The sequence below is a fragment of the Macrosteles quadrilineatus genome, unplaced genomic scaffold (genome assembly GCF_028750875.1).
Source record: "Macrosteles quadrilineatus isolate MER2022 unplaced genomic scaffold, UCM_ALF_1.0 Scaffold_8__2_contigs__length_117827958, whole genome shotgun sequence".
Taxonomy (NCBI): Eukaryota; Metazoa; Arthropoda; class Insecta; order Hemiptera; family Cicadellidae; genus Macrosteles; species Macrosteles quadrilineatus.
The window spans coordinates 10,390,217-10,413,233 of NW_026542601.1; the positions used below are offsets into that span (position 1 = coordinate 10,390,217).

The 23,017-nt window shown below is 39.0% G+C and overlaps 1 protein-coding gene across 1 annotated transcript; it reads left to right on the plus strand.

Moving 5' to 3' along the window:
* Positions 1-317: 317 nt before the first annotated feature.
* LOC129001584 (glucose-induced degradation protein 4 homolog) lies at positions 318-16,185 on the plus strand. The gene is made up of 4 exons (XM_054428929.1): positions 318-568; positions 11,883-12,050; positions 14,762-14,994; positions 15,365-16,185. The coding sequence occupies exons 1-4, from the start codon at positions 422-424 to the stop codon at positions 15,426-15,428; spliced, it is 612 nt and encodes a 203-aa protein (XP_054284904.1). The 5' UTR covers positions 318-421; the 3' UTR covers positions 15,429-16,185.
* The last annotated feature ends 6,832 nt before the right edge of the window (positions 16,186-23,017 follow it).

Below are 23,017 nucleotides of genomic sequence, written 5' to 3' on the forward strand. Positions count from 1 at the left end.
CTTGATTCGATATTTTTCGTATATACGATAGAGCTGAATGTCGACATTTTGTTCTTCTTTTTCGAGTTTTTTTTAGAATCTAGTATAATTTTACGTATATTGATTGATATTGGAGCCTTATTTAGTTTAATTAACCACCTTATGTAAGATTTATATTATTTTAACAATGTTTTATTAAATATAGCATTAAACGCAAATATTAACATTTAGGGTAATTTTTAGGGTAACTCAAAGTAGATTTAGGGTAATTTAGGGTAATTTTAGCCCGCATTTAGGGTAAAATCGCAACAACGAGGTGGCAACACTGGTGTTGAGTGGCGCCATCTTACCATCTAGGACTAGAACTCGAGGTTGTTGTCATTCCTTTTTCCGTCAACCAAATCGGGTTAATTTGTGATATTAATTATTAGTCAGATGTAAAATGCCAGTCAAAGTTGATATTGTTCCTCCTCCACCTGCCAACTCCAAACAACCAGGCGTAACAAGGTCACTTCTTTACAACGGATCTCGGTTCCAAGGTCACCAGAAATCGAAGGGAAACAGCTACGAAGTTGAAGTAGTATTGCAGGTTAGTTTATTCTATGAGGCTATATCTAACTCACAATTTAAAGTTATAATTTGTATTTAAATCGTATAGCCTTAAAGCTATTTTGTATTATTTAATCCTACTGTGAGATACCTAGTCTATTGCAGCTCTTAAGCGAGCACATTTAACTGAGAAACTAGGCCTTTCTACTTGGCCCAGTCCCAGTAACTTGGCATATTGCAACCATGAGGTTTGTTGACCTATGTCTTAAAAATTCATCCAGTAGGCCTAATGTTGATGGTAAAACTTAGCCTCTTTGCATTAGGCTACCTAGGCCTAGGCGGCCTAACCAAGTTACATTAAATGTTGCCTCCAATCTAGGAGTGTAATTTACCTAGGCCTAACTTATAGTTTTTAGGCTACTGAATCCATAAAATAGGCCATGCCTACCAAATTATGTTTTACCGCAAATGAATACTAACTTGTACTAGCCTTGGTGATAAGCTCCCCTCTTAAAATAACTTAAGCCTAACTTAACCCTAGGAGTGGCAGATCGACAGAAAATGTCGATTTCAAAATGTGCCGCTGGAGTGGCGGGCGACAGAATATGTCGATTTATGTAACGTTTTTTTCAGTTGCATGTTAAGCACATTTAAAGTCTGTGAAATGACATAACTCTTATACCAATGGAAAGATGAGATTCCGTAGTTTCGTTTTATTATAAGAATGAACCTTATAACATAAATATATCGATCTTATAATGAGTTACATTTAAACGAAAAATACGCGAAAACTCGCGAACGCCATGTTTTGTTGCGCAATCGTAAATGATGAGTCATTTCAAAAATAAATAGCAGACGTGATTTTTGTCTCTGACAAAAGCAAGTGGTACCACTGCAACAAGCATGAAGAAATCTTTTATTCTGTATAAAGTATAACGTCATAATACATTCCAACAGCTGATAAACAATTTTTGTAAATAGCCTATTTTTACGTATTGTTCATGTGGCGGATCGACATAAAATGTCGATTTCTAAATTGCATATATATACAATGTGAAAAGTACAAAAACGTTGTTTTATATAGGTACCCTCTTGGGTTAATATGCATTTTAGGGTTTGCACGCGATTTTTTAATTTTTTTTTTCATTCTACTCGAAATTTAACGCTGATTCCGAAAATGACGTTCTTTTTCCGCGGAAAACGACCATAACGCGGAAAAACGACCAAAAACTCTTTTTTTACCAAAACACGTCATGTGGGTACTCAAATTAACCGGAATATTTAGCAGATCACGACTATGCAAGAATTTTTTGGATCCGAGGTCAAATAAGCGAGATATTCACGAAAACGTGATACTACCAGCAATAACTCCAACTCACTAGGGGACAGGTGGGAATTCGGGGTTTTGGGTGGGGGAGACATCTAACGTGGTTTATCGTTGTAATTTAATGTGTAAAAAATAATGGGTAATTAGTCGGGAGAATTATGGGAGATATGCTTGAAATTGGGAAATTTTTCAGTACCAACCTATTCATTGGTTGTAGTAGCACTGCCATGTTGCTCGTTAGGTTAGGTTAGGTTGGTTAGGTTAGGTTGGTTAGGTTAGGTTAGGTTGGTTAGGTTAGGTTAGGTTGGTTAGGTTAGGTTTGGTTAGGTTGGTTAGGTTAGGTTAGGTTGGTTAGGTTAGGTTGGTTAGGTTAGGTTAGGTTGGTTAGGTTGGTTAGGTTAGGTTGGTTAGGTTAGGTTAGGTTAGGTTGGTTAGGTTATTTTGGTTAGGTTAGGTTAGGTTAGGTTGGTTAGGTTAGGTTGGTTAGGTTAGGTTAGGTTAGATTGATTAGGTTAGGTTAGATTGATTAGGTTAGGTTAGGTTGGTTAGGTTAGGTTGGTTAGGTTAGGTTGATTAGGTTAGGTTAGGTTAAGTTAGGTTAGGTCAGTTTGGTTAGGTTAGGTTGGTTAGGTTAGGTTAGGTTAGGTTGGTTAGGTTAGGTTTGGTTAGGTTGGTTAGGTTAGGGTAGGTTAGGTTAAGTTAGGTTATGCATAGTATCATCCCTTTTACCTGTTAAATTAAAACATAAACACCAGATAACACAGACAAAAGTTAGAGCAAAAATCCAAAATAGCATCGCATATTTACGTGAAAATCTCGCTTATTTGACCTCGGATCCAAAAAATTCTTGCATAGTCGTGATCTGCTTAATATTACGGTTAATTTGAGTACCCACATGACGTGTTTTGGTAAAAAAAGAGTTTTTGGTCGTTTTGGTCGTTTTTCCGCGTTATGGTCGTTTTCCGCGAAAATTATGTTAACCAAATTATGTTTTACCGCAAATGAATACTAACTTGTACTAGCCTTGGTGATAAGCTCCCCTCTTAAAATAACTTAAGCCTAACTTAACCCTAGGAGTGGCAGATCGACAGAAAATGTCGATTTCAAAATGTGCCGCTGGAGTGGCGGGCGACAGAATATGTCGATTTATGTAACGTTTTTTTCAGTTGCATGTTAAGCACATTTAAAGTCTGTGAAATGACATAACTCTTATACCAATGGAAAGATGAGATTCCGTAGTTTCGTTTTATTATAAGAATGAACCTTATAACATAAATATATCGATCTTATAATGAGTTACATTTAAACGAAAAATACGCGAAAACTCGCGAACGCCATGTTTTGTTGCGCAATCGTAAATGATGAGTCATTTCAAAAATAAATAGCAGACGTGATTTTTGTCTCTGACAAAAGCAAGTGGTACCACTGCAACAAGCATGAAGAAATCTTTTATTCTGTATAAAGTATAACGTCATAATACATTCCAACAGCTGATAAACAATTTTTGTAAATAGCCTATTTTTACGTATTGTTCATGTGGCGGATCGACATAAAATGTCGATTTCTAAATTGCATATATATACAATGTGAAAAGTACAAAAACGTTGTTTTATATAGGTACCCTCTTGGGTTAATATGCATTTTAGGGTTTGCACGCGATTTTTTAATTTTTTTTTTCATTCTACTCGAAATTTAACGCTGATTCCGAAAATGACGTTCTTTTTCCGCGGAAAACGACCATAACGCGGAAAAACGACCAAAAACTCTTTTTTTACCAAAACACGTCATGTGGGTACTCAAATTAACCGGAATATTTAGCAGATCACGACTATGCAAGAATTTTTTGGATCCGAGGTCAAATAAGCGAGATATTCACGAAAACGTGATACTACCAGCAATAACTCCAACTCACTAGGGGACAGGTGGGAATTCGGGGTTTTGGGTGGGGGAGACATCTAACGTGGTTTATCGTTGTAATTTAATGTGTAAAAAATAATGGGTAATTAGTCGGGAGAATTATGGGAGATATGCTTGAAATTGGGAAATTTTTCAGTACCAACCTATTCATTGGTTGTAGTAGCACTGCCATGTTGCTCGTTAGGTTAGGTTAGGTTGGTTAGGTTAGGTTGGTTAGGTTAGGTTAGGTTGGTTAGGTTAGGTTAGGTTGGTTAGGTTAGGTTTGGTTAGGTTGGTTAGGTTAGGTTAGGTTGGTTAGGTTAGGTTGGTTAGGTTAGGTTAGGTTGGTTAGGTTGGTTAGGTTAGGTTGGTTAGGTTAGGTTAGGTTAGGTTGGTTAGGTTATTTTGGTTAGGTTAGGTTAGGTTAGGTTGGTTAGGTTAGGTTGGTTAGGTTAGGTTAGGTTAGATTGATTAGGTTAGGTTAGATTGATTAGGTTAGGTTAGGTTGGTTAGGTTAGGTTGGTTAGGTTAGGTTGATTAGGTTAGGTTAGGTTAAGTTAGGTTAGGTCAGTTTGGTTAGGTTAGGTTGGTTAGGTTAGGTTAGGTTAGGTTGGTTAGGTTAGGTTTGGTTAGGTTGGTTAGGTTAGGGTAGGTTAGGTTAAGTTAGGTTATGCATAGTATCATCCCTTTTACCTGTTAAATTAAAACATAAACACCAGATAACACAGACAAAAGTTAGAGCAAAAATCCAAAATAGCATCGCATATTTACGTGAAAATCTCGCTTATTTGACCTCGGATCCAAAAAATTCTTGCATAGTCGTGATCTGCTTAATATTACGGTTAATTTGAGTACCCACATGACGTGTTTTGGTAAAAAAAGAGTTTTTGGTCGTTTTGGTCGTTTTTCCGCGTTATGGTCGTTTTCCGCGGAAAAAGAACGTCATTTTCGGAATCAGCGTTAAATTTCGAGTAGAATGAAAAAAAAAATTTCAAAAATCGCGTGCAAACCCTAAAATGCATATTTACCCTCTCTTGTAGACGAAGGACAGTAGAATTCAATGTTGTTAGGCTGGTCACACAAATAGAAGCTTTTGATTTTTCAAAGCTAAAGGAACAGAACACTTGTCATCGTCTAACCTAAAATGGCGGCGTCGTCGTGAGTTTTTGTCCGATAACAAAGACGAAGTGTGGGTTTATCCCTAATTTTACATTGTAATGTTCGTTTTAGTTTATTATTTTGTATAAGGCGAAATATTTATGCATTATTTTGCATAAATATTTATACATGAGTGATCCAAAATAGGATAAAAAGTCAGTGAAGTTTTGTGGGCTATAACAGCTGATCAGTTGTTTTGTTTACATTTTTGCTTTTGTGAAAACCAAATATTCTATTACTTATCTTATTTAGTTATTCTTATATAGAATGATATTATTGGCTTCAAAAAAAAATATGGTTTTATTATATTGATAGCCTATATTTGTAGAGGGCATTTGTGGATCTATCAACGTGTAGTTGAAGAATTTGACGTTTTCCAATTTTTCCGTATTATTGCTAGTAAATCTATAAAAAAATAATTGTTTTGTGTAAATTATGATATGTCTATGTAGAGGAATAAATTCTGAACAAAATGCATATTTTGAATTGTGCAATAAAAAATTACGTTACATGTGACACGTGTTTGCTTTTGAAATAAAATTTGATAAATTTATAAATTTTATTTTTTTTACTTTTTTATAAAAATCTACCTTTCTAAAATTGGTTTGTATTAGGCTACCATTTTTGAATTCTACTGACTATTACGAACAAAATGAATATACGGTTCAATAGTTTATCTCTACATACTAATTTTATACAGATTTTTGAAGAACTCTCTTACAAATTCACCAATATGAGCGTGCCACTCCACAAAGCACATACTGAAAATCGGTCTCGCCACTCCTAGGGTTAAATAGGACTTTTGGAGGTCTGTCTTCGGCAGTTATAAGTTTAGACCCAATGATGTCACTTAACTTAACTAACCTAAGTTTAGCCAGTAAATTCCTAGTTTAAGTTTCATATGGGATTCATCAAAACTTAACTTACGTCTAAGTTAGATCACTAGGCATACTTTAACCCTCCGAGTGTTATTTGTCGATGCTTCGACACATAAGTTAAATACACTTTGTGTAGTGTTTTGTGTCGATGCATCGGCTCACAAACACTGTTTACGGCGAAGGCTCTATGACTGACAAAATCGGATTGAACTGGATCGAGTTAGGTACCGATTTATTTGGCAGATTCAGAGCTTTCTCCAGAGGTCTGTCTCTAAGCGCTTTTCATTTTAGTTCCGAAAATATTGTAGCAGACGGCTGACGTGCGTATTTGTAAACAGCTTGGTTAACCTCGCACCGATGACTGATGTGTTTTATTACGTTTATCATTGTTTTAGTGTTAAAAATCAAAAGTAGTGATGCATCATAAGAAGATTTAAGTGATTTTGAAGGGCTGGTTGATGATCCTGAAGAAGTAACTTAGGTAGTGATATTGATGTAAATTATCAGCCAGATTCCTAGCTATGGTTAGGCTATGCATTCTTAGCTAAACGCTATGTACTGAAATCTGTTTTTTGCCCATAACTTATTTATTTGCAAATCTACTTCCTTATATTATTATATATTTGTAATCCTCATAAAATTTAGAACAAAGTGGCTATATTTTCATATATTTATAGGCCTATAATTTATACAATTTTATTGAGCGCAAACTTATTTTTTTTTTTGAAAATTTTCCAAATAATTCTTTTTACCTAAAAAAATTTTTTTAAACAAATGTTCCTTAAGTTTTATGTATAATATTGAAGCCCATGATTTGCCAAACAAAATGGTATATAGAACAGTATAATTAACATTGTTTTCAAGCTTCTCAGATCCGTTTTAATAAAACCTTGCAAATGAGCAAAAAATAGGCAGACATTAAGGCCAAAACAAGGGACACTCGGAGGGTTAATGTAGGCCTAATATTTTTTTCCATCTCTCTTAAAAGAAACACAGAGGATACGTGTCCAGTAACCAGACGTGGATTAGGCGTCCGGTAGTGACGTCACCGGGTTGTGGGGTCCCGGAACGCCATTACCACAATGATACGATGTTCGGCCAGCGTTGTTCGTGGTGTGGATAGAGTGCTCGGCTGATATCCAAGAGGTCCCTGGTTCGAAACCCATCGGTTTCTTTAACTTTTTGTCACTGATTTTGCTTTGAATGTAATTTCTTCTTAACTGTAGGCCTAAGTTACATCTTTTGTTAGAATTTTTGGCATTTATAATTTTATGTTATGAAGAGAATTGAACCTTCATTAGATTTTTTTCATTATCAGCAAGTTTGGTTGGTTAGGTTAGGTTACTTATGACAGTAACTGCCGCGTCCTGTTACCGGACACGTATCCTCTGCGTAAAAGAAAATAGCGGAGTTTACGTTTTTTCACATTTCTTGAAATAAGTAGATTTCATGTTTACATTTGCCATGTTTGACAGATGGAACTGTTTTCATTTGTAGGCTAATGTTCGACAGATAGCTAGAACTAATTCAAAGTAGGCCTACACCTTAGTGGATATGGATACAACCAACCGGAATAGTCAAGCCTGTTCCAATTATTAAATTACCTCCCCCTTTTTAGCTAGGCCTAAACACATTTACCTCAACATATTAAAGTTTCCAATTCAGTAAGGAGGCCTTTTATATTATTCTTCCAACATTAACTTAAACCATCATATATTATGCATTTAGGCCCTACATAATATCTTATTTAGCCTATACTTTTAAACAAATATTACGTATTACCGGTACCTAATACTGAAAGGCTCGGCTCGTGTTAAAGTATCTCCCAGATAGGGGTGAATAAGACTTAACGACTTAGTGCCCTGACTACGATCATCTTGCCCCCATTGTCCTCATCAAGAATGACGCCTGAGAAGTGACTAGGCAGCGAAATTCGTGCACCATGTAGAGTCTTGATATTAGGCCTATATGAATAATAAATGAAGATGAGGTGGGATATAATTCTAAGCAATGTAGCCTACTTAAGTTAGTTAAGTGTGAGAAATGTGGTTAGGAATGTATAAATGCTCAATTGCGAAAAACATTTTTTTTTTTTCGGTGCAACCGTGAGAGCTTTCATCTGAAGAAACAGAAGCCTATTAGCAGATGAGGTAGGCCTAACTTAAATTGGAAAAACGTACCTTTGGGTGAATTTTTAATCTTGATATCTTATTCCAAAGTTTTATTTACCTCATGAATCCTATTAACTTATACCGGTACCATAATTTTTTATGTAAGTTAAATGAATATTTCTAGCCGATCAAATATTACCTATTTTGGACATCTGTCAATCAACAATGGCGTCACTTAGCTTTTAACATAAGTGAAGGTGAATTGAAGCAAGTTGAGAAATGATGGGTAGATTTAAGAATAGTTGATTAAAGTATAGAAAATTATCATTGAAACACTTCTTAAGTGACCATTAGTCAATTAATGTTTCCTTTAAAGAAAATTTAGTCTCATTACGGGGATATAAATGGGCTGGCTGACCAGACCACATTTACACATAGGCCTAGTCCTCATTTAGGCATGTTAGGATGAAAGGTCGTTCTTTATGTTGATTCAAGCTGTATTATAAGTGATTTGAAGTTCGGTTAGATTAGGAAGTTCAAGGTAAGGTTATAATGAACTGAGTTGTTAGTTTGTGTTATCTCCAGACTATTTTTGTCTAATTAAACCACTGGGTAAGACACTGCAAAATAATTTAAATCGCCGACGGCGGTTCTGCCGGAACCGGTAACAGTTGGATATCAGAACACACTGTCCCGGCAAAAACTGTTTTGCCGGTGCCAGCGACAATAAATAGAGTTGCGATGAATCAGTTTGTGTTTTTGAAATGTTGCTGTCAATATTGAAAAAATTGGCTGTGCTCCACCACAGGAGAAGAGGAAACGCCACCTGAGTATTGGGTTCATCCCATTCTAGAAGAAAGGCAGCATCATGGGGCATTTTATTTTTATTTTATTTCTACAGATCAGGCATGAACAAAAAATAAGTTTAAAAAAATATTTTCATATGTCCGTGACTACATTCAACTAGCAGAACGGAATAAGACGGCGTAAATCCATCTACATCAACACTCGTGATAGAATAACACTAATAACTATACAAATAAAACTAAATAAAACAATTGGACACTGTGCTAAAAAATAAAGTACAAAACAACCACCACCTTACATTTAAATACAATTTAATGAAATGGCGACCATACAAAGTAGGTATTTTAAGCCAAGTATGAATGGAGATGAGTGTAGGATGAGTGGCGCAATCTTGTAGTAATTCCTTAGACATAGCTGTTAAGAGTCTTCACCCTGCGTTTTGGGGATATGGCCTTGGGGGGAAGGTGTTGTAGATGGGAAGGTAGCGCGGGGTCATTATGCGCGCCATTATGAAATCATCGTAAACACACAACTACTAAATAGACACGTCAGTGATTTATCTGCCGCCTGAGCCAAGTTTTGTAAAAGGCTAGTAGCGAAGTAGCCTCTGACAAAACATGTTAATTTCGTCCCCCGTTCCGGAGGCCGTTTTTCAACAGATGTTCTTGAAAATTGGTATCAATGTAGTTGAATAGTTATATTAGAGTTCTTATACCTCAAAAGGTTGACAATGAAAAAGTAATTAGTTTTATAAGTGTTTAAAAGTGACTCAATTTGCGTTACTTTAAGATTTTTCTGTACTTATACTATTGATTTTCTTGGATAGGCCTATATCATGTATTAGGGCCCTAGAACAAACATTAATCTGTAAGGGGAAAAAGTTTTAACATTATGTCTTCACACATTCCATCCGGAGCGAGGGACGTCCAAGGCATGTTTTTAGTGTTTTCGCAGGGGGAAGAAGACTCTTAATTAATAGCCCATACAGCTGAGGGTTGAACCGTGTCTGAGGAGTGGGGCAGGGGCAGTTCGGGCTGTTTCGCCGGGACGTGTAGTCTGGTCCGAGCGTGTAGTCTGGTGGTCCGGCGAAGTAGAGAATATCCAGCGGTTTTGCCGGAGCTCTATCCCGCCGGACCGGCTGTTTTGCCTGACCGGTGCAGTGTGTCATTCCCCATGCCTTCCTGTGTAGGCCTATTTCAACTTTCTCCAGCTCTGGCGGCCGGTGATTTCGCCGGTAAGTGTGTCCCTGGCCTTACGCCGATGACAGACCTCCAAAATGAACATTCGAAAAATGAAAAGTTTATAGGCCTATCTAAACTTAACTTAGTACAATGCTAGGCCTATTTCACTTAATTAATTTTGTATTTTAATTTAGGAGGTAAAAGCAATAAAGTAATAGGCCTATTAAAATAAAAAATGTGTGTGGAGGCACCTGTATTCAATTTGGCTTTAGATTGGAAAAAAACACAATATCAGCTGTCTCTGATTTCATAAATCGAGTGTCGGAGGGCTTGGATGGATCTCAGAGTACTGCAGCAGTGTTCTGCGATCTTTCCAAGGCGTTCGATTGTGTGAACCATAATGTATTAAGCAATAAACTTAAATATTATAACTTCTCTGATCTGGCGCTGTCTTGGATACAATCTTATTTAAGAAACAGGCAACAAAGAACTGTCATTAAGAAAAATGGAAGAAATTTCATTTCAAAATGGCAAACCATCAATTGTGGTGTACCCCAAGGATCAATTTTAGGTCCCTTGTTATTTTTAATATTCATTAACGATGTACCTAACAATGTATCATCAAACCTAATATTATATGCTGATGACACTACAGCCATAGTAAAAGCAAAAGATGTACATACTCTTAGATTAGAACTTGATCAATCAATTGTAGACTTAACTAACTGGTTTGCGTCAAATGGTTTAAAACTTAATAATGCTAAAACACATATTATGCAATTCCAAACACTACAAAATAAGCAAAACATAATTTTTGAATTACCGTACAAAAATGATATTTTAGCTTTTGTTGAACAAACTAAATTTTTAGGCATAAATATTGATAAAAATTTGACATGGAAACTTCACATTGAAATACTAGCTAAAAGATTACATACAGCTTGTTTCCAGATGTATGTTTTAAGAAACATAATTGATTCTAAAACAAAGCTGATAGTTTATTATGCGATATTTTTTTCCATTATGCAATATGGTATTGAGTTATGGGGCTCAACATCATATGCCTCAACAATTTTTAAGGTACAAAAGAAGTTTTTAAGAATCTTATCATTTACACACAAAAAAAAGTCATGTAAACCGCTTTTTGAAACATATGGAATTTTAACAATGCCTTCACTTTACATTTATAAAATTCTGGTATACTTTAAGAGTAATCCACAATTATTTATAAAAAATCAATTTATTCATCACTACCCAACACGTTCAAAAAATAATTTGCAGTATCCAAGACATCGGCTATGTGTTTACGAAAGATCACCGTACTATATGAGTCTGAGGCTTTACAACGGTTTACCTGCTCATTTTAAAAACATCAATAGTATTATAAAGTTTAAGAAAGAATTCAAATTATTCCTTATAAAAAAGAAATACTATACAATAGAAGAGTATTTAAATGATTGTTTTTTAAAAAGTGACTAGTTTAATTTTAATTTTAATTCTTAGATTTAGTTTTTCATTTTTGTTAGCTAAGAAATGACAATGTCATCTGTTTCACCAGCTTTGCTGGAAATGTGAAATGTTTTATGACAATAAAGTGATATTATTATTATTATTATTATTGATTCCTAATTATTGTTAGGTAGGTATTTGTAAGCTCAGCATGTCACCTACAGGTACTTAGTTCGATTGAATGCAATTTTAACTTTTATATTAAAACCCTATTTTTTCTTAGTGTTCACCAAGCTAAATCCAGCGAATCGATTCAGATATTTACTAGTGGATTTGAAATCCGGCTTTCATCATGCTATGTACCGGTAGTCCGAGGTTTTGTAAAATATGTAAATAACCATTTAACCTAAGCTCCTTTATCCTTGATCCTAAGGTCCTTTAGGTGTTAGGACTAATTTAATATCTTTCAAAGTTAAAAACATACTTTAGGCTTCAAACTAGGTTTCAAACAAAGTGATTAAGTAGTTAACGGAATGTTCATTTTCAGCATGTAGATGAAGAGAACTCGTATCTTTGTGGATACTTGAAGATCAAAGGTTTAACAGAAGAGTTTCCAACATTGACAACGTTTTTTGATGGAGAGATTATAAGTAAAAAGTATCCGTTCCTCACACGTAAATGGGATGCTGACGAAGATGTGGATAAAAAACATTGGGTAAGCTTGAATCATGATTTGTGCCTTAATAAGATTACAATGTAGGGCGTATTTGTACAGATTGTTGGCAAAATATTAGATCTTTTGTTTTGGATTAGTTCTTGAACAATAGGTAGTGTATTGCTAGTTCTAGTAAAATATTGTTTAGCTAAGTCCTATGCCTAGGCCTAGGCCTACTGTATTAAGTTTTTCAGCCTTGTATTAAAAATTCATAAAAAAATTTTAGGTACGGTACAAAATATTTTGATGAACCCTGGCAGATTGGGAAATTTAGTTTTCAGTCATTGGTTCAAGCTTAAAAAGTCTTTAAAACATGACCTGTCTCAAGCCTTTGCTTGTACATGTGATCCTAATACTTTTAAAAAATTAAATCAGTTATCTCAGAGGTATATTATAATGCATAGATTAAATTATTGCATAGGTTGTAGCTTTCTAATTTGTTTTGCACATTTTGGTCGTAAGATTTCATCTTTGATTGTTTTACATTCCTGATGAAAACATTGTGCACATTTTTTGCAATAACCTACAGAAAAACATATAAAAAAATAGTTTTTCAAGTTATACAATTAACTTGTAAGTGTAAGGATAGTTGTGATTTTTCTTTTTTATAAATTTGTCAAGAGTAAGTAAGGTACGGTAGGTATTGAAATAGTTGTAGTAGATTCAAATTTCAGTCAAGGACGTTAAATTATCTAGATATGATTTTTTATACTTAAGTACATTTGAATTAACCAGTCCATAATCGCTTTTCCTTTTGCTTAAGTTAAAATAATCCAGCTGTTGATAAGTTTCACTAACATTGCGTGTCCACCCTATCCTGTTGTCCGGTGTCGTACGATGTTCACATTTCTTAACTTCAGGTGAAGACGACGGAATCGTCCGAGACGTTACATCCAGACTGAGCGAACACAGACAGCGGCCGAACGGTTCAGATTCGTCATTGACCGAGTGAGTGATAAGCGATATAAGGGCGGGGCCGTTGCCATCGATTTATAATATAAGACTGGATCTCGCTCCTTTATTGACCGGTTGTTGAAATTCATTCGACCGTTTACAGAATGAGACTTCACTGAAATTTTTTAGACTTTTCGAGATAGAAAGTCAATTAGCTTGAAAAAGAGAATAGTTCATGTTCATTTTGTCATTATTATAATACTTTTGTGAGTACGGTAATAGTTTTGGTAACTATCCTCCAATAATTGGGCAGTTCAAATGAACATATTATTTACTATCATAACCATTACATATTGTTTACTATCTTGACATGTTACTAATGCCCTCCTTGAGCAAAGTAATCAGGATTTGAATTTATAGTTTTGTTTAGAGAATCTGAGCTTTAGAATAAGTGGCTTATAAATTAATGTTGAGGAACAAAAAATGAAAATCAAGCCCTAGCATTTTTTGGTAACAATAGGCACTTCATCAAAAGTATTTTTAAACATAATTTAGGTTAGCGAAATGAAATGTTGAATGAAATATGGTGGAGGAGGATGATTCTTCAGCTGGATCAGTTAGATTTTTACAAGCATAATGCTTCTAGGTACTTTGAATGAATTATATTTGTAAATTACATCAGATTGTGACTCACAAATGAGAAAAAATTACAGGAATTAAGATCATCATCAAATTCTTAATTCCTCTAACAAAATCAACGGAATTTCAGAGTTATATTAAAGTTGGGACAGACTTAAATGTAATGTCAGTTGTAACCTTTCTAAGTTAGTTTGAGTGAATTTTATTTTTTCACTTGGACGGTGAGGCTTAAAGAATAAAACGTAGATCCTATTGACTTTTTAAGGGCAACGATCCATTCTTACGATGTACAAATCGATGTCGTTCATAAGTCCGGCACTTACGGACAACCGATATTAATCACAAGGTTTAGTCTAGATTAGCCTACCTACAATTCATGATGGGCGGGGAGAAAAATCATACAAAACTATTTAGACTTTTTAACACATTTTGATAATGTTCCTAATAATTGTTTTCCAGGACTGTACAATAGTAAATTGTAGTAGTTATGACTAGCCTACATAGTTTCTAAAAAGTCTTTTTTATAATAGGGCCTAAACTAAGAATTTAGAATTTCACTCAACACTACACTCAATTTAAATTTCTTTTAGTTCTATGACATGCATTATTAACAAAATGTTTTTAAATTCTTAATTTGCCTAGACACTGTTTCCAGTAGCATGCTTACTCTGTGTCCAACCAAAAAAAGTCACATACCTTTAAAATGGTGTTCCACAAAAGTCATTATAATTTTGATTTTACTAATATTTTGTCTTGAGATTTAAACTAATCATAATTTAGCTTATTTTAGTGAACAGTTCAAAAGAAAATGTAAGTACTATCCCTTGTTTAAACTTGGTTTTGTGTTTAAATAAGTATTAGGCTTAATAATATGTATGGTGTATTCTGTTTCATGAAAAAAATTGTTTTTGGAGTAATTGGTGGGTTGCCTAAACAAAGCATGTCAATAAAATCTTAGGTTTGTAAAGAAATAACAGTTGTACTTATAATTCTATATTTTTGTTTGGCAATTTTTATGGTGTGGACAATTTTGTCGCATTTAAGCTGATGACAATATGCCATATTACTTTTTTATTCTATTTCTATCAAACTGGTAACCCAGGATTTGATAGAACTCACACATCATGTTTGGTGGACTGTGTTAGTTAGGTCCCTTCTGACCCATAATTCTGTTACAGAGCAAGTTCAGTTCATTTTATCAGTACGCAAAGACGTTCAACTCTGACTGTTTCGACTACGACGGTCTCAACCTTACAGACTACGTGTTTATGAGGTGGAAAGAACATTTCCTCGTTCCAGATCATACGATAAAAGACATAAATGGCGCCAGCTTCGCCGGTTTCTATTACATTTGTTTCCAAAAGTCTGCCGCAACAATCGAGGGCTATTACTACCATCGGAGTTCAGAATGGTAAGTTTAAAACAATTTCATCACATCCTCTTGTATTTATATGGGTATAGATTGAGAAACTGACCTGGATTGAGGATTCCAATGCAGTCCTCTGAACCAGAGATGGTGGGAGAGATCCTCCAACCAACAATAAAAAATATACTAGACCCTAAACGGGTAGAGGTTTAGAATACAGGCGGGCATGCATGGACATGTGTGAATGAATATCTGATGTGATATTTTGTTAGTTTATCTGTGTATGTAAACTATGGGTGTTTCCAGCAAGCACGTGTTTGAAAAATGGTTCTAACTTGATTTATTCATTTTTTGTTGCCTGTTAAAATGGAATAAACTACTACTCGAGATCTAATATCTGCCGTTGCTGTTCCAGGTACCAGTCGCTGACGTTAAGTCATGTTCCCGAACACAGCACACAAATCTACGAGTTCAGGTGAAACTGTTGTGCGAAACAATGACACTCAAAAACCCACGGAATCGGTGAAATTTCAGTCGGTATAGTCATATGTTTTGTTATTTTTTTATTAAAGTTTAAACCTGTTTTAAATGTCTTGTCAGCTGTTTATTTTCGTGTGTGTACATTACAGTGCTAGGGTTACCATTGTGTAAATCGTGTACAGTCTTGTCCGTGTAACATAGACCTTGTAAGACTGAGTGATTTAATCTCGAGGGAAACTTTTATACTCCTTATCTTTTTAGATTTATTTATGTGGTTTTAATTCTGTGTTTTTTTTTTACTGTTCTCTGTTTTCATGTAGTTTTTGAGACTTTTTGTTGTTTCAACGTCTTTGTTATTTATAGAGGTTTTTTATGAACATTTTATGAGATGTGAATGAAGTTTTGGATGGTAACCCATGATGGGGTTTGTATTTGATTTGAATTCAGTTGTAACATGTTTAACCCTTTTAGAGCTAAGTCGCCCGCTTACTTGAAGATACTACTATACTTTTTCTAATCCTGTCTTCAATTCATGTTTTGAATCAATTAGGCCTACCTAATGGTATATATATAAAATTGATAATGTGCATCTAGTCCTATTAAAAAAAAATTGGAACTCGTGTTTATTTATGATTTTAAACAACCAATTATAGGCCTACTCCAACAGGTTATTTTATTCTGTACGCATATTAATGTTAAGGTCATACATTTATAAGATCAGTCCAAACTATAATTTTTTTGCTAGGCTATGCAATAACACAGGATGAGGCAACGAAAGCACCCTAATTTATACATATTTAATACTATTTAACCTATACCTTAAAAAAAGCACACCAAAAAACAGTTTATCCTATGTCATCATAACTTGATGGAGTAAATTTTCCATTTCTTAAAAACAACATTCTTCTAGTGACGTCACTGTCCCATGTAACATTTCTTTAGCGGCTTGAAAGTTCCATCTAGTGCTCTTTCTAGCATGGTAGAGATTTTGTTAAACCTTTTCTGTTACTTAAAAAGTCTTATATTCCATAGTGATTTATTTATTCAGGAATTGCTTACATTTCCTAAAAAATCCTTAGCTTCAGTTGAAGCAAATCTCAGGAGCGACTCTGTAAAACCGTGAACTTTAAGTAGTTTCTAGGGAGGAAAGCTTCCAACAACAAAGGCGGGTCTTTGGACCTAGAAGGCAAACTCTTTGGACTTCTAGTTACTGTGACTTGCACTATTTCGACATTTTGCTGGTGTACAAATAGTTTTGTGGCTTTCACCAATTATTTTTACGATTTAGATTTAGGCTGTTATTCCAAATACGTTTACCCGGTTCCCTATCGTTATCCAATCTGGAACAGCCCCATGTTGAACAATGATGATATGTGGCCCAAACAATCTCCGAGTGTTTGCAAAAGAATCATTATTCTTAAAACCGGTTTTCACAGCAAAATAGTTGTAATAACCCCATAGCACAGTGTTTATTAAAATTTTTTTTTTTTTTTTTTTTTTTTTTTTTTTTTTTTTTAGGGTGAGGAGGGAAAATGCTTTTACGCACACAGGTAGCCAGCCTGTAGTGTGAGACTCCTGAGTTTATCACAGACTACTCACTAAAAAACCCCCTCTACTCTGTTGGACACAGACCTGGAATTGTTTGTCACATTACTTCAAGTCAGGCCAACATGTGACCTAAGCCCACAGGGCTCGCACCGTTTCTGGCATTATTTATTTTTTGACCTACACCGCATCCCGGTCGAGGTCAAGCTTCTTGGCGCGGAGAACACCCTGGATGTAAAGTGACACACAGGTCCAATTGTCCTCACCCTCCATCATCATCGGTATGACCGTGTCCACCGACAGCAGTCCTACGAACTGTTGAGCCTCTAGGCGGGGCCTTTCCCAATGCTGGCAGTGGAAGAAAGTGTGTTCCACGTCATCGGGAATGCCTGGGCAGTATATGCAATCGGGTGACACGGCTTTGCCCATCCTGAACAAGTACGACCGGAAAAAGCCGTGACCCGTCAGAAATTGGGTGAGGTAGAAGTTCACCTCTCCGCACCGCCGATTAACCCAAGGTTGGACCTGTTGTATCAGTCGCCTGGTCCAGAGCCCCCTTGTCTCCTGTTCCCAGCTCTCCTGCCACAGCTGGAAGGTCCGGGTGCGTTCCTCAATACTTGCCTGGTCCTCCCCACGGCGCTGATAAATTGCCTTCCTCTCCGCCGCCAAAAGTTTGACGGGGATGACTCCAGCAACCACCAGGACGGCGGGTTCGGACACTGTTCGATAGGCAGATGCTACCCTTAGTGCTGCCTGACGCTGCACTCGGGCGAGCCGCATCCTATATACCTCCTTATTGAGAGCGTCTGCCCAGACCTCCGCACCGTACAGGAGCACTGACTGGACCGCAGACATCAACAGCCTTCTGCGGCTGGACCGTGGACCTCCGACATTGGCCATTAACCGACTAAGGGAAGAAACCATTTTAGCGGCCTTGTCCGCCGTACGGGTGATCTGGTCTCGCCAGCTGAGCTTGCTGTCCACCATGACCCCAAGGTACTTTGCGGCACGAGTGGTTTGGACTTCAACGTTCCCCACCATCAAAGGCACGATGGTGTCAATCCTCTTTTTAGTCAGAATGACAATCTCAGTTTTGCTCAGAGCGAGCGAGAGACCATGTTCTGCCATCCATGCGTTAATGGTTCGCATGACTCGATTTAGTTTCAGCTGGGCAAGCTCAATGCTACGTGCAGCTATTAAAGCCGCAACGTCATCTGCATACCCAACTAGGACGGTTTCCTCAGGCATCTCGGATCTCAAGAGGCTGTCGTAGGCGACGTTCCAGAGGTCCGGGCCCAGTATGGATCCTTGAGCAGCACCAGAAGTTACATCCATCGTCCTGGAGCCTTCTGTAGTGTCGTAAATGATGAGGCGGTACCGGAGGTAGTCCTCTATCATGCGCATGAGGTATGCCGGGACGTGGAAAGTGTTCTCCAGTGCGTCGAGCATATCGCACCACCTCGCGGAATTAAATGCGTTTCGCACATCAAGTGTTACAAGCAGCACAACCCGACGAGAATAGTTGTTAAACTCCTCAGCTCTCATTACGGCTCGCTTTACCTCCTCAATAGCGTCAACCGTTGACCGTCCCTTCCTGAAACCGTACTGACGAGGGGATAGATTCCCTGCAGCAACCACGGCTGAATTCAGTCGGGAACGGATCAACTTTTCCAAGACTTTCCCAGCAGTGTCCAACATACAGAGAGGTCTGTAAGAGGAGGGTAGGTCTGGGTTTCCTTTTCCCTTCCCCACGAGCACAAGCCTAGCTGTTTTCCAGCAGAAGGGAAACTTCCCCTCGGCCAGACAGGCATTGTACGTGCTCAAAAGGATTTGTGGGTTTATTGAAAAGACTTTCTTCAGGGCCTCACCAGGTACCCCATCCGGTCCAGGAGCCTTGTTGTTCTTCAGGGACAGAACGGCCGCCTCCAACTCCTCGAGACTGAAAAGCGGTACGTCGTCCACCCTTCCGAACTCCCGCAATGGACGCAGTGTGTGAGTCGGGAAAAGGGACTTTACGATCCTCTCCATAGAGGCCCCGTCCATAACGGAAGGTGGAGAGCGGGTGCCAAGCTTCTTGGTTACTATCTTGTAACCAAGGCCCCACGGATCGGAATCGACATCGTCCCTTAATTTCTCCCAGCAACTGCGTTTGCTCCGGTTAATGGCCCGGCGAAGAGACTTCCTTGCCACCTTGTAAGCGTCAGACTTAAGACGTCTATCTTCAGGTTCTCTAGCCCTGGTAGCAAGACGTCTGGCTCTCAATGCTGCCCGTCGTAGTTCTGCGATCTCGGTTGTCCACCAGTACACAGGTCGCTTATCGCACCGGGATATCCTGCGAGGCATTGACTCTTCGCAGGCCGAGACTATCAGCCTCATCAATGATGTAACTGATGTCTCTGCGTGAGCCACGCCGGATGCAGCAGGTACCACTGGCTCTCCCCGTAGTATGACTTCGGTGAATTTGGCCACGTCCAGCTTTTTGGTGTTCCACCGAACGGGCACCTGCCGAGACACGGTAGCTTGTCTCTGATGACTATCCATGACATCAAAAATGATGTACTGGTGGTCACTGGCCGTATAATCCTCTAGGACTCTCCAGGCTCGTATCCTCGGCAAGAGGGACTCAGATGCAAGCGTGATGTCTGGGATCGTTCCCCTCATTCCGGGACGCTGGAAAGTTGGCGTGTTGCCCTCGTTTATGACAACAAGTCCAGCCCTGGCAGCAAAGTCCAGGATGTACTTCCCCCGGGAATTAGTGAGAGTCATTCCCCACTCGACAGCCCTAGCATTGAAATCCCCCGCCACGACAACGTGCCCGGCGGTATCGCGCACGCTCTCTTCCAGGCGGTCTATCTTTCCACGAAAGTCACGGATAGCCTCGTTGGGGGTGAGGTATACACTAAAGTAAGTGACATCCCCGCACCGGACCCAAACGAATCCTCGGCCCTTCGCGTGACTCCTTACCTGCACTTTAGCTGTATTACGAACCCAGAACGCAGCAGTACCAAGTGTATCGGGAAACCAAAGAGATGGGTCCCTGTCCCGGTACTGGTACTGTTCGCTGACCAAGAGCGCGTCAACACCGTGTTCGAGGGCAAGCTGACTGAGAAGCGCGTCAGCCGTCCTGGATCGATCTACATTGCACTGGAGGATCCTTATCTTCGTGGTTGGGCTTTCGCTTGTTGTAGTGCGCCTTTAAATGCACTGCACTGCCCAGACCCAGCTATATGTTTAGCGTTTTTATCATTGAGGCCTTTCTCCTTACAGAGGAAACAGGTCTCAACTTTACAGTCCCTACGAGTGTGACCCACCTCCCCGCATCGAAGGCAGTTCTTGCCTCGGTCGGGCCCTTCGCAGTTTCGGGAGGAATGGCCGAAATCAAGGCATTTAAAACACCTCGTTACTTCCACCCTCCGTCTCAACCTGCAATTAACCCATCCAACCCTCAAATGCTGGAGTGCCAAAACCTTACTGGCGTTTGCGTCTGCCATTTCGGCGACCGCCATCCGCTGTTGACTCCGGTTTGGTTTCGTGAGCCACACCCTCAGACTAGCCGTTTGTCCGGCAAGCTCGGGGACAGCTTTTTTTAGGGCATCAATGACGTCATCCTCCGTTGACACACAATCCATATCCCGAACCTCGACGGACGTCTTGGGTTCGAGAGCACGAACGGTGCCCTGACCTTCCACAGCTGCCTTTAGTTCGGCAGCAAAGGCGGCTTTATCTTTAGACTTACCCAGTTCGAGGAGGACGTCCCCGTCCCGGGTTTGTCTAATCGACCGTACAACCGTGTCGGTTTGCTCTGGCTTAGCCTTGGCCTTGATAACACCCAAGACTTCGGCGAATGATCTTCCCTCCAAAGGCTTGACCAAAATTGCCTCAGTCCTGGGCTTTTTGGGCCGCGACTTTTTAGCGAGTGCCGAGCCAGGCACAGCTTGGGCCACGCCGGTCGATTGCGCCCTCACTGCCACATATGTCTTGGAGCCGACTTCCGCGTGCCTCAATTTCCTCTTCTCCTTTTTCGTAAGGCGCTTTTCCCACACAGTCCCAGATGGTGTTTCTACGACTGACCCCTTTCGGGAGCTACCCTCAATGGGTGTCGCAGGTTGCTGTGGCTGTTGAGGTTTCGCTGGAGCGGCAACTACGTCAGAGAAGGACCTAGAAGTCTGGGTCGCCTTGACCTTAACTTTAGGCTTTGCTGTCTGAACAACCTCTTCTCTTTTTGGAGGGCTTTCTGATGTAGGCCTCCTGCGTTTCTTGGAAGGTCGCGCATTGTCGTCAGGAATGGGACACCACCTTCTCGGCGATCCTTTCCATGGCCGCCTTGCTCACCAGCCGGCAGGCGAAGACAAAACCAAGGTCGTCCTCGAGCTTAGCCATGCCATTTTTAACCACTTGGTTAACTCCTCTCTGCGTCTTAAAGGTTTCAAGCATTGCCTTTATGGTCTGCTCCATGTTTCGAAGCCGGTTTTCAATGTCATTTTCTGCGTCGAGATATTGCTGACGCAGAAGTACCATTCCCGACACTTCCAAATCTAACGCTGTTGTTAGGGATTCCTCCGGCATCCCTTCACCAGACTTAGAGGGTGGTCCACCGTTTCCTTCTCCACTTGTCAAGGGAGATCCCAAAGTCAAGTCTTTTGTACACCTGAAAGATGCAGGTGGAGGGGACGTCTTCACGCCTTTCAATGTTGGCGATCTCTGGACCTTGGAGCTTCGCCCAAAAGGGTCTCGCTCTACTTCCGACTTCTTTTCTTGCTCATTCGAGCTACTTATTAAAGATGTGTTCAGGGTATTTGTTATAAAAGCCATCTTGTGTTTACCAGCGCATCGTGCGGCAAGGGGCGGCCCGGAATAGTCAGGAACGGGTATACCCTCGGGGACAGCGCCCCTACCCCAGTTCCCCGAGGCCCAACCTCCGTTTTCCCAGCACCGGATACCTGACGTGCCGGGGGTCACCCGTCACAATGTAGAGCCCGACCTCTACATCCATGCCGCACTCCCTGACCAAGGACCGAAGTGGCTGGTTTCTCACGACTCACTGAGAATACCCATCGGCAGTGCAGAGCACACATCAACCCCTGCAAACACAACAGGGGCACTCCCAAGGACTCCCAGTGAGAGCGTCGGTCACCCTTTTAGTCGCCTCTTACGACAAGCCCGGGAAGGCTGCGGTTCTATTCTAACCCCGAAACCGCAGGGGGGAACTCGTAGAATTAAAAAATACCCCCGCCGAAGCAAACCTACAGACTAAGCGAATTTCCATTTGCCTAATTGGATTTACACGAAAACGTCTCCTTAAAAATATCACATTTATTCCCTATTTAAATAACATTAGTTTAACGAGTACTTAGGTTTGCTGCAACAGGGAGGTTTAAAAAGATGTTTTTTATGTAAAATGTTAATAGTTTACTATGAAATTAATGCATTATCCAAATTTGATCAAAATATGTTCATAAAGAATCAAACTACAACCATCTCCATAAGAATAACAAAATTTACAGATTTCTGGAATTTTCCCTGTAACCATTAGGCGCATAATAACGCTTCAATATACAAAATTAATAATTTTTTAAGCTCTACAAAATGGTTTGGAAAGAAATTGATAAATTTTAAGTTTTCAGGGTAAAAAATGGGAATAACCGATTTTCACCCCATAAACCCCCGTTCCTATAGTCCGATCATGCTGGTTCCCGAACTCGTTCGAATAAACGTAGGTTTACACGTTTGTACCAAATTTCATCAAAATCGGATGACTTTTGCTCGAGTTATCGCACTAACGGACACATATATAACTATATATATATATTTGTATATGAATTTGAACAGATGGTGTTTTTGGCCTCTAGGGACCTCAAAACGAAAAAGTAAATCAGTCCCCGGCTTACTGACATGAAAACTTTTTGCACGTGCTTAAAGGCAGCTTGAATATAGAACAGATTGGTTCTTTACAGCAATAGATCACTGAAAAATCATATATTTGTAATTAAAACAAATAGTATACATAGAGTTTTAATATTCAACAAAGTGAGAAACGCATACA

Excerpts from the sequence above, each read along its gene's own strand:
- LOC129001584 (XM_054428929.1), top strand. The coding sequence starts at position 422 with ATGCCAGTCAAAGTTGATATTGTTCCTCCTCCACCTGCCAACTCCAAA. Across the intron at positions 569-11,882 it reads AAGTTGAAGTAGTATTGCAG|CATGTAGATGAAGAGAACTC; the intron begins GTTAGTTTATTC and ends GTTCATTTTCAG. Across the intron at positions 14,995-15,364 it reads TACCATCGGAGTTCAGAATG|GTACCAGTCGCTGACGTTAA; the intron begins GTAAGTTTAAAA and ends TTGCTGTTCCAG.